General features: G+C 38.7%; 1 protein-coding gene across 2 annotated transcripts; it reads left to right on the top strand.

The window, feature by feature from the left end:
- The first annotated feature begins 19 nt into the window (after window positions 1-19).
- On the top strand, window positions 20-14,397 carry UBE2V2 (ubiquitin conjugating enzyme E2 V2). 2 transcript variants are annotated; one of them, XM_020790967.3, is made up of 5 exons: window positions 90-145; window positions 3,344-3,408; window positions 4,394-4,539; window positions 11,338-11,463; window positions 13,536-14,397. In XM_020790967.3, exons 3-5 carry the CDS (start codon window positions 4,495-4,497, stop codon window positions 13,680-13,682), a joined length of 318 nt encoding a protein of 105 aa, XP_020646626.1. In that variant the 5' UTR covers window positions 90-145; window positions 3,344-3,408; window positions 4,394-4,494; the 3' UTR covers window positions 13,683-14,397. The 2 variants fall into 2 exon arrangements, with proteins under 2 accessions (XP_020646625.1, XP_020646626.1); XM_020790966.2 differs by lacking the exon at window positions 3,344-3,408 and having other exon boundaries at window positions 20-145.
- Window positions 14,398-16,403: the final 2,006 nt, after the last annotated feature.

The following is a 16,403-nucleotide window of genomic DNA, read 5'->3' on the forward strand; positions in this document are numbered from 1 at the left end:
ACTGTATCTATGATTCGGTGCCCTAAAGGGAGGGGCTTGTTTCCAGGAAGTGACGTTTCCCACAGGGACTACGTCACGTGCTCTGTGCCCCGTGTGTTTCCTGGCTGGTGGGGGAGGGGTTTGGACAAGATGGCCGGATCCACAGGTCTGTGTTCCGGGGGGGGGGCCTTTAGAAGGGCTGTGGGGTGCCGGTAGGGGAGGCTGTCCCCCCCCGAGGGTCTCGGGGGGGGGGAGAGCCTTCAGGCCGGTTCGCTGTGTGGCGAGTGGCCCGTGTCAGCGCCCGCCGGACAAAGGCTCTAGTCCTGGGGAGGAAGGTGGACGAGGCCGCGGGGTTGCCTGGCGCGGAGGCAGAATCTTGTCCGGAATGTGTGGAAAGCGCTGCGGAGAGGCAGTGACTGGGCGCTGGGGTTGGAGGGTTGCCTGGCCGGGGGGGGGGGGGGAGAGATGCGGAGGGCAAGGCAGCTCCTGGTCCCGGTCGGGTTGGGATTTTTTGGGAGGCGGCGAGAGTGGTAGGGAAGGACCTGGAGCCCTTCTCCGGGGTGAGGAATTGATACGGTTTAGGTTAGGTCAGCTGAAGGAATGTTTCAGGACGGCATCAGCCGTTTGTGACGGAAGAGTCCTCCCTCCCCAAGAAGGCAAAGGTGAAGTCTTTTCACCGCTTAAATGCAGATGCCACTGATTCTGGAGGCTGAGAGAAACGTGTTTAACGATAACAAAGCAGGTGCCTTGAAGGCCTGCTCTTTTCTTTGCCTTGACACCACTCAGATCAGTGTTTGGACGAAAACAACCTTTTTTCTCTATTTTTTCTTCCTTTCAAGATAATTTTGCACTTTTTGTCCTTTCTTAGCTGTCAAGGTGAATTTATTTCTCCTCATCATGGTTTAGATGGACCTTAAGGTTTTCAAAGAAGTAGTTGCGCTATTCTTTTTCAGCATGTTCAAAATATTGGCAGCTTTAAGAGAAATAGATTGGGGTTCATGTGGGGTTTTACAGCCCACTTTTTCATATGCAGTAAACTTGAGGTTTTGTATTCATTTTGTGTGCTATGTAGTTTTTTGGGGGGAGGGGAGGGGACTTCCTTGGCTAAGGGAAACCTTTAGCATCTCACCTGTCCTTTCATTCTTTGTATAACTACTTTGTGTTCCCTCCTCTCTTTGCTTGCCCATTTTATTCTAGCCTTGGTTTTTTTTTTTTTTTTTGCTTTCTCTGCATCCCTGCTCTGCCATCAACTGTACATCCACAACCTTTGCTCATCCATCTTCAGAGTCAATCTACTGTCCTATTGTGACTTTTCAGTATTTCTTCACTGGATGGTGATGAACATATTCAATACACTTTCTTTTGATAATTATATTTAATCTAGAGAAAAGTAAAGAGTCATAAGCAGTTTTTCCTCCTTAAGAGCACAGAATGAAATAAGTGTTATATATTTGCATGTTTTGACACAGTGGGGATTTTTTAGTCTTGAGTCATTCACAGAATGGAGAAATAACTGGACTTAAGTTGTTTAAATAACGTATCTCTGGTTCATTTCTGTTAGAGTAATTCAGACCCCATAGTCCCAATTTATTATTTAAAACTCATATTAAAAGGACTGCTTGTGATAACAAGTGGCGCTTCATATAAAATAAGCTGTAGATTGCTGCAACTTTGAAGCCATTGCTTTCTTGAATAGCCTGAAATGGCATCTTCATTTGGTTTTGCAAAATATGTTTATTTTACAAGGTTTCTAGTTATATTTATTAGTAATACATTCACCACTACCACCCCACATTTACTCATGTTACAGAATGTCAGCCCACAAAGAGCTTCTGTAATAAAGTCACACTAGTGAGAGTGGATGGATGGAGCACAGAGAGCTAACTGCTGCATAGGTCTTGAACTCTTTAGCTGTTTAAACATTGAAAATTTAATTTATTTGAAAATTTAATTTCTTACTGTTAATAATAGAGCTACTCTGTGTAAAGGACATAGTGCATATTTCAAGTGCCTTTTTGGTGAGAACATGGGATAGTAATTTATTATGAATTTAATAAATAAACTTATTAATATTATTGCACACTTCTGAGTTTTAGTGCTTCTCCTTTCATAGCAATTTATCTTTTGAAATCTGGTTTTTAAAGTGTTGTTACTACAATCTCAACAATTGAAAAGAAAACAGATATTAAATTATGATGAGAACATGACCTGTTGTATTGGACTTTAAGATTCTGAACTGTTGTGAAGTTAAACATTTTACAGGCTTCAGTTATGACATTTATACTGCCTCAGATCACTGTATAAAGGAGAGTAGTAGTGAGGTTCCTGAAGTAGCCCCCTTTCTCCCAGATACATAACTGTGGCATAGCTATGTAGAACACAGACACTGTTCTATCCATTGGCAATTGATAAATTTCCGGTCAGCCAACATGTTTCTCCTATTGGGTTCTTTTAGAGAAAGACATGGATATTTTTATGTTCCAACCAGGCACTGCTTACATTTTTAATCAGGAGTATGTAACAACTGTTGTTTAAATACATTATTCTTAATTTTGTTGTTGCCTTAAAAACTGCAGCCCAAATGTATTTGTTAGTCCAAGCTATGGTAGCTCCTTTGGGTCAAGGTGAAGTACATAAACATTGGCTTTTCAAAGTCCCATTGATTTAGTGAGTTTTTCTCTGTCTGGGCCTCAACAGATGGGGAACCCTGACATCTGAGCATTCAGCCTGGAGGCAGCCGTTGCATCATGGCTCTCCCAATTTGAAGAGACACTTGTCTAGCAGGCGGAGGCAAAAAAGCAGTCACGAAAGCAGCAAAATCAGGGAGCTGGACAGGGAACAGATTGTATTTGTTTTCAGTGTGGAAGGGATTGTCACTCTCAAATTGGCCTGCTCAGCCACACTAGATGCTGTTCCAAGACCTCTATTCAGAGCACGTTACCATAGTCTCTCAAGACTGAAGGATGCCTAGTAGTAGTAGTAATTTAAGTTGGGCACAAACTTCAACTACCAGTACAAGGCTTGCTTTTATTTATAGGGCAATTATTTATTATGAAGTTATTTTTAGTAGAATTTCCGCCAAATTAGATTTTAATGATGAGTATGTGCTTTTCTATGTTTCCAGTGCTGTTGTTCTGTCCATTGATTTTCGCTCCAAGTTTTGATCAACAGTTCACTAAGATTTCTGTTGCAAAAAATGTTTTTCAAGCTCATAACAGTAATCAAAATCATTAGTTAATGGAAGAAACACACTGAGTGGTATAACTGCTTTTAGATGTTTTACAGTTAAATATTCTAGAAATGTTGACATGTAAGATATATTTAATATTCTTTTTATATTGAAAGTTTCATTTGTTTAATTCAGATTATCGTATCTCAAAAGAATATGCCAAGGTGTGAACTATGAGCAAGCCTTCCCTCCTCCAATAGGTAGAATTTGAATTGTAATATCTCCTATTTAATATCACCTATTTAATAGGTGAGGTGTTTTTTCTATAGAGACACATTACTAGCTTTAGAACAAGCCAAAATACTTACCCATGGCTTGCAGTTGCCTTAATATCCTTCCTTTTTCCAGGAGTGATAATTGTAGTTACCAGGTTTAGGACTCAAAACTGTGGCTTCCAGAAAACCAGTTTATTCGAAGCCTCCTGAACTGATTACTCTTATTGTTAAGTGGGGAGCAAAAGGGTTACATGTGCAGCAGAAAGATAATATTAAACTGAGATACTATAATTCAAATATAGCCAATGTTTCACATAGACTGATATCACAAAATTTCTACAGTATCCATGTAGCTGTCCTAAACAACTATTATGGGCTGTAGGCTTTCACTGCTCAAATGCAGATACAGTATCCAGGAGTAAATGGAGACCATGACACACTCAAGGTACTTGTTAGTACTGTATAGGAAGTCTCTATGAAGCTCACACAAAAGTATCAAATCACACAAAAGTATCATTCCTATGCATACTACTGCACTTGGGTGGTACAGTATTTCCAGTTTTAGCTATTAAAACTTCTGTTTTCTCATATGAGAAATAGGTGAATTGAATTATGAAAGTCATGTTTCATCAATTTTCTGCACATGAAATTTGAGATTACTGTAATGTTATAGTCTGTCATTTAAAAAGACCAATTTCATTATGCTCAGTTTCAGAAGGACTTCAGTCTGCATCCAGTTAATCTGATGCAGTAGTTTATGAATTTTAAATTCACATAGGTCATCTGTATAATGTAAGCAACGGCAGGTTTTGCTTTTCTGTTTGTTCAGATGTAGCCTACATTAACATGTAAAATATTTTGTATGGATTTGTGATGGCTGGACTGGAAAAGCTATAATGATAATAGGTTAAGTGAGGCTAGCTCCAGTTATGAACACTGTTATTTACATTGCTTTACTTTTTTCAAATAGTTAAAGTCCCTCGTAATTTTCGCTTGTTGGAAGAACTTGAAGAAGGTCAGAAAGGAGTAGGAGATGGTACAGTAAGCTGGGGCCTCGAAGATGATGAAGACATGACGCTTACAAGGTGGACGGGCATGATTATTGGGCCACCAAGGGTCAGTGTTTCACATTAAATCTTTGTTTAAAAATAAACATATTGTTCGGTCCTATCTGTCTCAAAATTTGTTTTAAGGCATTTGCAGTATTTCTATATAGGAGTGGACTCCAACTTTTTTGAGATTGTGGACCAGCTGAGCCTCTGAGGAAGGCAGAGTCCCCCCTCGCACGGGCGCTCTCCGGCACATGCGCAAAGCGGTGGGGGAGCGCCTGCCAGTGCTGGCTTGAGTGCTCCCCACCCCTTCGTGCATGCGCAGGAGTACTTGCATGCCCATGCGGGCGCCCACTCACCCCTTCGCGTGGGGACATGTGTGAAGGGGTGGGAGAGCACTCACCTCAGCACTGGCACGCCCGCATGTGCGGAGGGGAGGGGAGTTTGTGTGGGGGGCGGAAGGTCTGTCTCTGCTGCCTGGTCCAGCTCAGGCCACGGACCAGCACTGGGCCGCAGACCGGGGGTTGATGACCTCTGCTATATAGTATATCTGTAACATCAAGGCTAATGCCCTTTTTATTACATATAGGCATGCATTAACAAACATGTGCTGAGACAGTTGTGCCTTCCTAGTATTTACTGCTTAAACTGAATAGCCAATGTATAACATACGTATATCGTTGTGACTGAGCATAAACACCCAGTCCTATTAAGTGTATTCATGCAATAGTTTCAGCTCTGCTAAGAAACAGGACTTTTGCCTTCCGAAATTTGGAATATTCTATGTTGGTTTTTTAATTTTACACTTATAATATACTACTTCAGTATGTGTGTCTTTGTCATACAGGTACTAGATTTTCTGGCAGAGTTTACACTGCATCTGAAATTTTGTGTATGTGCTACTCCAGCAATCAAGATTGATTAGATAGCAGTGTGTGAAAAGAAGGCAGTGTATCTGGCAAATATACATAAAGAGTTATTGCTTTACCTACCTTTGCCTTGAAAGTGTATACATTGCCACTATAGTGCACCAGTGTCTGAGGAAAGACTAAACAGACAAGAGCTTGGTTTTTCCCATTCAGCTTGAATGAAAATTCAAGGGTGGGAGCCATTGTGTTTCATGTGTCATCCATCTGCTGTTATCACCTTTAAGGTTTGCCTGCTGAGTGTGAGACACCATCACACTGGAGGAAAGACCCAACAACATCTAGATAATTCTTTCCCAACCACGTCACGTCCAGATTTTTAGATTGTACCGCCCATAACTGCAGCTAATATCTGTAGAGCACCAGGCTGTAAGAACGTTGAACAAGATAATGCAAGGAGACCTTTTTGTCATGCATCCAATGGCAAGCTAAACACCTAAGCAATCTCTGCTTTACCTCAGACAGTACAGGTCTTCAAAGAATTATGCATCAGCTTGCCACATGATAGCTCCTTTGTGTTAATATTAATGTGAATAGCAGTAATCAGTGCATTCTAGCATTGTGCACAATTTTATTTTTATTTATTGGCAAAGTTAATTGCATTTGCTAAAAGGCAGAACTCTTGACAATGGATTTGCAGTAGCAATAGATTCTTTCTGTAACGTCTGCAGTGTTAGAAACAAGGTTGCAGAGTAGTGCTGTGACACTTAATGGGAGCGGAATTGAAACTGAATAAATAAATCGCTACAGAATTTAAGTGATCAATAATTCAAAATATTAAGAAACATAAGCATTGTATCCAGTTGTGCCAATAGGCCAAATTTCTCCATTTAAAATTTTGAGAGTTCATACCTAGCCTCATCTTCTTTTCCGAATAAAGTAGGAGTCATTTTTAAAGTTAAATCAAAACTTGGGTTTATTGAGTCATTCAACCATAACATGTTATTTAACTGTTCATCTTGTAACTGCTCTCTTGGCACCAACGGGCGACACAAGGGTAACCAAACTTCGGGATCAAAGAGGTTCAATGATTTGTTCTCCCATGGTCTGGGTAAAAAGGGGTCATTATCTTCATTGGAGTGTTCCCTTTCTTCATCCACTAATAGCGGTAAGGTCTCCTCATCTCTGGCCTCCCCCCATAAGGGTTCCCCTTCTCTCTCATAGAGGCCTCATGGTCCTGGAGGTATGCTCTTCTCCATGCCTCCTCCGCACGCCATGCCTGGCGCTCCTCCGCTTTCCTCGCTACCGCCTCCTCTTTCAGCCATCGCCTCCGCCCTCTGGCTTCTGACTCACCCCAGTACGATGGTCTTTGGGGTAGTCCCTTCCTCCGATGGTAGTCAGCTTTCTCGCGAGGCACCTTCACCTTCTCCCATCTCCCTGTCCAAGGGTATTCCACCCAGATTAGTTCCCAGCCACCTGGAATTTGGTCTCTCCTTTTATTTCCCCCATTCCCGCCTCTACCATGGACCTCCCCCTTTCTTCCTTTCCCGCCAATTCCCATTCAGTTTGTGTCGTGACTGTTAGTCTTGATAATCTCTCCTCCAGTTCTCGGGTGTCAATTCCCTGATGGACAGTCTCTCGGTGAGGTGGCAGCGGGATGGTTTGAACCTCCTGAGATACCCTAAGGACGGACAGCACTCCAACGAGAGCCTCTACGCTCTCGTCTCGGCTTTCACAAAAATAAAAGGCGCAGCTTTTCAAATACTTGATGTTATGTGCCATTAAGTCACCTTCAGCTTGTGGTAACCCTATGAATGTGCAATACCTGGAGTCAGAGAGAGACGGACACACCCAAACTTAGTCAGGGTTCAGCTGTTTTTACTTCCTGGTCCCAGTTTCCCTCTGGCAGCCCTTGGTTATTTAAATACCCGGAAGTCAGAGAGGGAGAAACATGCCCACACTCAGAAAGGTTCAGCGGGGGGGGGGGTACGTAAATACTTAAAATTGTATTATTCATTACACAGAAGTGTGGATGAATTTGAGCTTTCTCTTGTAGACATAGGCTGCAAATAAATAATGCTTTGGCCAAATTCCATGATATTTTTTAAAAGTAAACTGATTTGGGTGGTACAAACATAGGCTAGGCTCAGTATCAGGTAGCATTGTTGAGTACTTGCCAGTCAGTCAAGCCCTTTGGAGGATGAATGGCTTCCGGGTGATGATTATAGTGAAAATGTGGGACGCTGCTACAGGGTAAGCATATTTTCTGATTGAAGAAAGAGGGGAGTTGGCATTAATGTTAGAGTAAGTCCTAATTTGGGCGGGGGAGGGATAGATATCCATTTACCAGGTATCTTTGCCTAAATCATTTAACTGATATATTGTGCTTGTTTTATTCCATTCTATTTATTGTATTTTGTTCCCTTTATTTGGAAGCATTCTTGAAGTCCTTCTAGGCTAGGGTAGTGACTAAGCTTGACTAGGAAGTATATTTTGTTACTTGAGAGCAAGCCTGTCTGCCAACCAGTCTATTACTGGCACAATAATTGTACCATGTTTTCCCGAAAATAAGGCAGGGTCTTATATTAATTTTTGCTCCAAAAAACACATTAGGGCTTATTTTCAGGGGATGTTTTATTTTACAGTCATGTCATCTTCTGGTTGCTGCACAATGGTGGAGGGTGGAGTTTCACTTAACTAGGGCTTATTTTTGGGGTAAGGCTTATATTACGAGCATCCTGAAAAATCATACTAGGGCTTATTTTTAGGTTGTGTCTTATTTTCGGGGAAACAGGGTAGCTGAGGCTGGTTTGTTTTGCTCTGAAAATAGTAATGAGAGGATTGAGGGACTTCTGTTCATTGCTGTTGAAGAAATAATAAATATTCCTAGAATACATCAGAAGGCTAAACCCAGCTGACTGAGAAGAGGTGTTCTGAATCAGTGATAGAAAATAAGATATAACTTTTTATTGGCAGTTTTTGCCTGCTATTCAAGGTGAAGGACTTCTGCATCAGTAGAACAAGTAAAATGCTTTATTTAGTTTATGAGGTTAGTCACTGGAAATAAGACGAAGGAAAGCCCAGAAGAATTAAGAACATTCTTAGAGGAGATAATAAAATATATATCATTTTCTGCCCCCATAGTGTTTAAGGTCATTTTTTTTGTTTTCATCCATTTAAAACACTTGTATCCTGTGTTTTTGTGCTGCCAAGCCTCAAAAGTGAGCTTCAGATATGGGTATATACCAGATATAACTATACCAAAAGTTGTAATAATATTACTGTTTCAGTTTTTGGTCTCACATCAATAAAACCATAAATGGAGAATAACAGGAAAGCATTAAAAATCACATGCTAAATCTCATGAGCATAAAGTGGCTGTAACCTGGCATCTGGAAGAACCTTTCCGGGCAAAATATTGTACGACTGGTCACTGTCAGAGAAAAGAGCTGGTAGCTGATTACTATCTCCCTAACTTTTGACGTAAGAGAACAAGTACTACCCCTTTGCTGTGGTTTGGTAGGGGTGGTGCTGAAAGGAAGTATCAAGCTAGCCATATCAATATTCTTCATTTATTATTTTATTATAAACAATGTTGTCATTTCCTCTCAGATTCATGTTCAATCAGTTAATCAAATATAAGGATCATATGCAACTTGAAATTATAGGAATAAAATAATAATCAGCTAAGGTAATAATAAAACAGCATAGCAGAGCAGTGGATCAAAACAGTCGAAAACAGGAAGAGCTTTAAAATATACATAAAAAAATTAGAAGGATGATGACTTTAAAAGCTTTGGCATAGCCCATATAGATGACCAGAGGGGTATTAGCCTATTGTAGCAAAATCGCTGAAGAGTATGCTACTGTGAGCTGTTTAGTTATGCAGAAGGCGGTCTCCTGTGTTCTCACCAAAGGAATCTCAAATGTTTTAAACACTGGGAAACTGCTTCTGTATATCTGCATAAAAGGCTGATTCATGCTTTAGAAGTCAAGTCTTTCAGGTAATTTAGATCCAAACAGTTTGAGGCTTGGAAGTTTATAATTAGTATTTCACATTAGACTGAACATTTATATCTATTGTGGGAAATTAGTCACATGGTTTCCAGATGCCATCAATAACTTGGACTTAGCATTCACAATCAGCTGAAGTTTCTGAACATGTTTCAAAGTTAGGTACATGTAAAATTCTATTACAGCAATATGACTCAGTTGTAACTACCAGGGATGGATGTGAAGAAGAGAAGAGTTGACATATTAGTCAGAGCTAAAGAAATTCCATCCTAGCCATAGTTGTATCTTGAGAAAATTGACTCCAGGAGCATGTCCCACATATCAGCCTGAATCTTTAAGTCAAGTTTTACTTCGTCTGTGACAGGCTGAATTCCTTTGCCCTGATTATCTTTTTATTGAAAGGAATACCTCCTTTAATCTTTGTTTCCATCTAAGGAAGCAACTGATAACCACATTCTAGCTGCCAGTAGTTTGTTGCTTTGATCTTCAATCAATCAAGAGTAATTGCAGTATCTCATTACTCATTTGATCCATGCCCATAATTTTCCCAGTTGAATTTGAAAACATACATAACGTGTTCTTCTAGAGTACCCAATAGTTTGAGAACATCAGGCATATAGTGGTCGAAATGACTAGATAGGCGGGGTATAAATACAATAAATAAATAAATAAAATAAATAAATATAGAGATCTGGATGAGTCATACAACACTACCATGTAACAAACAATTTGGATCTCTCAGTAATGAGTGGTTTTTGTTAGTCATTATGTATTATTATTAAACTTATTTCAATTTAAATAATAATAATAATCTATTTGTTTAGTAAAAAATGACTATTGTAAAAATAAAGGAATCGACTATTTTGGACTGAGTGGAGCTATGAATCACAAGCATGATATTAACTTCAGAGGGAAGCCCTGAGTGTTGTCACCATGAAATACATACAGATACTGTATATAGCTCAGGATCCAAAGAACTGTCCAGACCTATGGGGAAATTTTTCATATGTAAAAGGAAAGAATCCTATAAATACAGTAGAGTCTTGCTAGGAGAGTGGGGGCAGCCACTATCATTACTTCTTACTAGTAATTAATTTATAACTGATCATTACCATTCTTTTTGTTTAAAATGTGTAACATTACACAATATCATAAAGTAAATCATTGCTTGAGGAAAGATAAATACAGTATTTTAAGATACATTCACACTCAGTTGTATTCTGAAAGCAGTTATCTTTTCCTATATCTCAATATCTTCACTAAAATAGTATTGTTAAACACTTACAAAAAGATATTAGTGCTAACTTTTCTCCTTTCTTCTCAATGTTTAGAAAGTCCAAAAATTCCATTGAAGTTATTGTCTATCTTCCTTTTGCTCTACATGTGTAGTTTTTGCAATTGAAAAAACATCCTTTGAATAATAATGGTATCGTAAAGGGGCAAAAATTATATACTTGATTTTACTGTTTGATCTTATTTTCTTAGCAGTTCTAGGGCAATATTTTAATACAATATCTAAATACTTGCCAGAGATGTTTGATATAATGTATGATTATGTAGCACCAAAAGGCCTGTTGTAAAATAATGGAGCTGAATTATTACTTCATTTCAGTGAAAAGGGAGGGTTTTAATGCTTTAGCAGTAGGAAATCCATAATTGTCCTCCTGCTAGGGATGCCATGCATGCATATGCCTGCATGACTGGGAGAACACTGTTTTTAGTTCTCCTAAATTCAACACAGGATGTCTGATGAAGTTCTCTAAAAATTCTGAAAAATCAGTACTCAGCTGTTTGGGGGTAGGGATTCATGACCATCTCCCTGATCATCTCTGCTTGTTTCCAAATAACTGATAAACAGGATCATTTTGAAAGATCTCTGCAGTGAATTTTTGGGCCGTGAAGACTGGCTGTGCTGCAGTGTTATTTTTCTAAAGTGCCATTTAGCTTTCTACATAATTAATTTTTTTCTTCTTTTTGCTTATTAGACAAATTATGAAAACAGAATATACAGCTTGAAAGTAGAGTGTGGGCCTAAATATCCAGAAGCACCTCCAACAGTTAGATTTGTAACTAAAATTAATATGAATGGAATAAATAATTCCAATGGAATGGTAAGTTGGTAATCAACGTAACCAAGCTAATTTATTTCTGCCAAAAGTGAAGTTAATTATTCTGATGTATTGCATGTATATCTGTATGTGTATGACTGTCATATGCTATTTTTGTACCTTATGTTACAATGTTTGTCAGAGGTACTGATGGTGCTCAGTATTCTTAGCAAAGATAATGGGTTCAATTCATTGGATGTGAAGCATTGAATACAAGGGTAAACTCACTCAACCTATTTTATTTTTAAATGTTTATTTATTCCACCACTATCAACTTATAGGGGTGGGGTCTTGGGATTTTTGTAACATATAGTTATGAAATTGGTACTTTTCTGCATTTTGTGATTTAGTAATGTAAAATGTATTACCAATAATACTACTGCATGTTTTATTATCTTCCAGTAGCAATACAATTTATACTTAGTAGTATAGTATTTTTAATTACTGATATAATTAATTTTTTACTTACTTCAAACAATAGTATGATATAAGCAACATGTGTATTTAAATAAAAGTAGAATATCTTTAAATATATTAATTTTCATCTTGGAAAAGGGAACTTTGGTTGTTATCATGGTAGGACTCAGATTCTCTGACTGAGTGTTTGGTATGACATTAGATACAAAAGATTGGGAACCACTGGTATAGAGGAAAACAGGAAAAGCCACGTATGAATTGAATATGCATATATTTTGTATAAACTGGAAAATAATTTCATGTGGAGCAAATGTGGGCACCTTCAGAGCCTCAGGATAGTTTTCCCATATGGGCACAAAGTCCACTGGAGGCCGCACTCAAAACTAAAATGAGAAGTGGTGGTTCTCTATATTGCATTTTATAAAATTGCTGTTTGAAGCGAAATAAAATGGTGGGTATGTCCAGTTTTAAATGAGAGTTACTAGTTTAAAAGACTTTCAGGAGCAACCTGTATCTCCTTTCACCATGTTTTTCTTCAGTAATGACAAGCTCTGTGAATAGAAACTCCCTGGTCGCAGATGTTGTTTCTGCCGAGTTTGAGATGTCTATGTGCCAAAGCCTGCACCATTTATCAGGACAGTCCAACTTTCTACAGGGTCTTTTAGAAGATGTGTTTGTGCCAAGAGTGAACCTCTGTTAACATTATTAAGTCCATACATTTATTTAACACTCATGTACCCAGTTTACTTCATGATGCCATTTATTTTCTCATGCCCTTTGTCAAGCCATTATTGTTTTGGTTGTATATTCACGACAAATGTGTAAATGCTCAAATAAGTCAATACATGCTTCTGGAATAACGTGGCATAATTTTTCTTTCTTTCTTTCTTTCTTTCTTTCTTTCTTTCTTTCTTTCTTTCTTTCTTTCTTTCTTTCTTTCTTTCTTTCTTTCTTTCTTTCTTTCTTTCTTTCTTTCTTTCTTTCTTTCTTTCTTTCTTTCTTTCTTTTTTTTGTGAAAACTACCAGTAGTAAAATTTATTTTAAAAGTGGTATCAACAAGCTACTGAAGAATACATTATTGGAGTTTCTTTTTAGATGGAAATGCCGGCACAAATATTTATTCATCTTAAATATGATCTCCACCTAAATTGTTTTTGAAAGCCTGAAAAGCTGGTGTTTTTTCAAAAAAAAAAAAAAGGTGAGAAACGTTGCCATGCTATTCCAGACGAACTGTTTGATTCTTTGGGCATTCACACATTTGTCCTGAAAATACAACCAATAATGGTCTAGCCAGTCTGAGTGTAGATAATACAACTTTCTTCCTGTTTCCCTCCTCTTAAATTGTTCAGCAGGTATTTTTATGTTTTGAGAAACTCATATTTGTAGCTATGAGAACAAGGTCTTTTTTTGTTTTTTTCTAGTAAGACTTCATAATTGATTCTAAACATATGTACCTATGATTTATGACAAACTGGAATAATCAATAGGCCTCATTCTTAGTAGAGACATAGTAATGGAGCCACTTTTAACACAAGAATATATATTTCAGCTATTGGTGTTAAGATTCTTTTTAAGTTTCAACACAAACTTGCTACCACTGTCAATGAAATTATTATTTCTATATTCCTCCCTTAAATGTATGTTTTCTTTCCTTACAGGTGGATGCACGAAGCATACCAGTGTTAGCAAAATGGCAAAATTCTTATAGCATTAAAGTTGTACTTCAAGAGCTAAGGCGTCTAATGATGTCCAAAGAAAATATGAAGCTTCCACAACCTCCAGAAGGACAAACTTACAACAATTAATTTTAGCTGAATCCCAAACTTGTCTTAAACAACTTCTACTTATGTTAATGTCTTGATTCAATCTCACAATGCAAACCACCCACACATTAAGAGTTCTTGCTGGTGTACATGATCTGGACATTTGAAAGAATATATATAAATATATGTATATGTATGCCCATATGTTTTCAGGCACAATCAGAGAAAAAAGGCAGCACAATTTTTTTCCTCTTTACCAAGGCACTGTCATTTTAAGCATAAGCCTGACGTAGCTAAAATTGGAGCTCCAGTATTTCAAGATGAAAGCATGACAGGTTGCTGTGGAATAATATTTCAGATTTTTTTTCTCAACAGGAAAAAATACAAATGGCATGCTTTATCCATCTTGCTTTAGTAAAAGAGCTGCAGATGAAATTGTTTAAGTAGCAGGTACTGCAAATACCATTGCTCAACTTGTTTAATTTTTGCAAAGGTGTGGATGTTGACTGCTAGTAGTGTCACAGAATACGGTCAGGATTGTTTTGATACTTGTATTTATAAAATGGGGAAATGATTTTCTTTTAAGCGGCTCCTGTGTGTTACATGTAATGGACATTGCAAATATTTGTTTACAGTCTTTGTTCTAATAAACCATGCATTTAAGTTTTAGTGAAACAAAACAAAAAAGGAAATAGGTGTATGGATATGTGATTCAGAATAAAGTTAGTCCTCAAGTGTAAATAAAATGTGGAAAGTATCTTCTGAGGCTGTACCATTTTTATGTTTAAGTTATGTTGGTTGTACGTTGCAAAAGGCAAGGATTCAGATGTTCTTTCTAATCTCTATTCAACTCCCACTCTCCTTTGTTTGATATAATGTGGCAGTTGGAGGAATTTCAGGGTAGCCAGTTGGTTAAGAGACCGGCTGCAGGTTAGGATATTATCTATGAGCGTTTTCTCATTTTTCATCTCAAAAATGAAATACAGTGATGCCTCGACTTATGAACGTTCCCTACTTACGGCCATTTCAAGTTATGACCAGCTCTGGCCGCAAAATTTTGCTTCTACTTGCGACGAAGCTTCCACTTATGAAAAGAAAAAGGCGGGAAATTCAAATTTCTAACTAGGTGAGGATGAGGCTGCTTCTTTGTAGCTCTTTTGCCCCAGCAGTTAGAGAGTGTGCCTCAGAGGAGGCTTGGGACTGCCTCGCTTCTGCTTCTGAGTGAGCATGTGTGTGTGTGTTTGCAGGGAGGCTTTGGGCTGCCTGGTAAGCTAAGGTGCTGTTTTCTACTTTTTAAAAATTGTTCTGAGTGTTTTTGCAGCGTGGTTTTGGGCTGGAGGGGTTATGTTTCTGTGCTGTGATGAGTCTTACAGGGTTTGTTTGGTTTTTTTGGGGTTTTCCCCCATTTCCGATGCGTCTTGGGGGGGTTGTTGCTTTTGGGAGGGTTTTTTCCCATTTTCGATGAGTCTTGGGAGGTTTGTTTGTTTTTTGGTCCCCCCCATTTCCAGTGGGTCTTGGGGGGGTTGGTTGCTTTTTGGGGGGGTTCCCCATTTCCGATGCATCTTGAGGAGTTTGTTTTTTGGATTCCCCCCATTTCCAGTGGGTCTTGGGGGGTTTGGTTGCTTTTGGGGGGAGTTCCCCATTTCCGATGGGTCTTGGGGGGTTTGTTTGTTTTTTGGTTCCCCCCATTTCCAGTGGGTCTTGGGGGGTTGGTTGCTTTGGGGATTTTTTCCCCCATTTCCAATGGGTCTTGGAGGGTTTGCTTGTTTTTGGCTTTCCCCCCATTTTTGATGGGTCTTGGGGGGTTTGGTTGCTTTTGGGGTTTTCTTCCCCATTTCCAATGGGTCCTACATGCTTCCCTTCATTTTTCCTTTGTTTTCTTTACATTTCTGACCTGTCCCCTTTATTCTCTGTGCACTTCCGATCTGCTCCATTTGTTTTCTGTGCATTTCCAGTGGGTCTTGCACGCTTGATTGCTTTTCTTTCTCTCCCCCCCCCCCTTCGGCCAGAAGGGATTAATTGTGTTTCCAATGAGTCTTGCAGTAATTTTTTTGTGATGTTTTTCTTCGGCTGGAATAGATTAATTACATTTCAGTGCATTCCTATGGGAAATGGTGCTTCGACTTACAACCATTTCGAGCTACATCCATCTTCTGGAACGGATTATGGTCGTAAGTCGAGGCACCACTGTAGTTGTCTAGTTATACTCTTGGTTCTTTTATGAATGCTCATGTTGTCTCTTGTATTCTTACAGTGCTGTCTTTATTCTTATAGCAAGTGTGCTCTTAAAAGCTATGATGGGGAGAAGATATAACTGCTTGCAGATACTTCTGTGCTTTTTTTGGTGGCTTTGAACGCTGTATTACTCTTAGATCATTCAAAAGATATAGAAGGCTAGGAGACTGATAACTGACTCTGTTTTAATATTAACTCTTCAAAAAAAATCCAGGAGTTGTACAAAAGGTATACGAATAACTCCTCCCTAGTAAATAGAGCAGGTGTTTTCCTCCATAGCCTGATATACTGCAGTATACTGCACCTCAACAGGAAAGATCTATTTTGATTAATAATAAGAATCTATTGATTTGGCCAAATTTTGTGTCACAAACTCTTTTCTCTGCTTACCTGAATGGAGAAGGCATAGAGTCTATATATTCTGGCACTGATGAAAGCTTGACTGAACTAGGAGATCTTTATTGTGCCTATTTCTGTTCCCTTTTTTGGCATGAGAGGAGGAAAGTATAATGTGGTACATAGAAAGCT

This window comes from Pogona vitticeps, chromosome 4, assembly GCF_051106095.1.
Source record: "Pogona vitticeps strain Pit_001003342236 chromosome 4, PviZW2.1, whole genome shotgun sequence".
Taxonomy (NCBI): domain Eukaryota; kingdom Metazoa; phylum Chordata; class Lepidosauria; order Squamata; family Agamidae; genus Pogona; species Pogona vitticeps.

What these genes read in the sequence shown, in the direction of transcription:
- UBE2V2 (XM_020790966.2), top strand. An exon ending in TGATTATTGGGCCACCAAGG is followed by an intron (nt 4,540 to 11,337) that starts GTCAGTGTTTCA and finishes TTTGCTTATTAG; the next exon opens with ACAAATTATGAAAACAGAAT. An exon ending in TAAATAATTCCAATGGAATG is followed by an intron (nt 11,464 to 13,535) that starts GTAAGTTGGTAA and finishes CTTTCCTTACAG; the next exon opens with GTGGATGCACGAAGCATACC.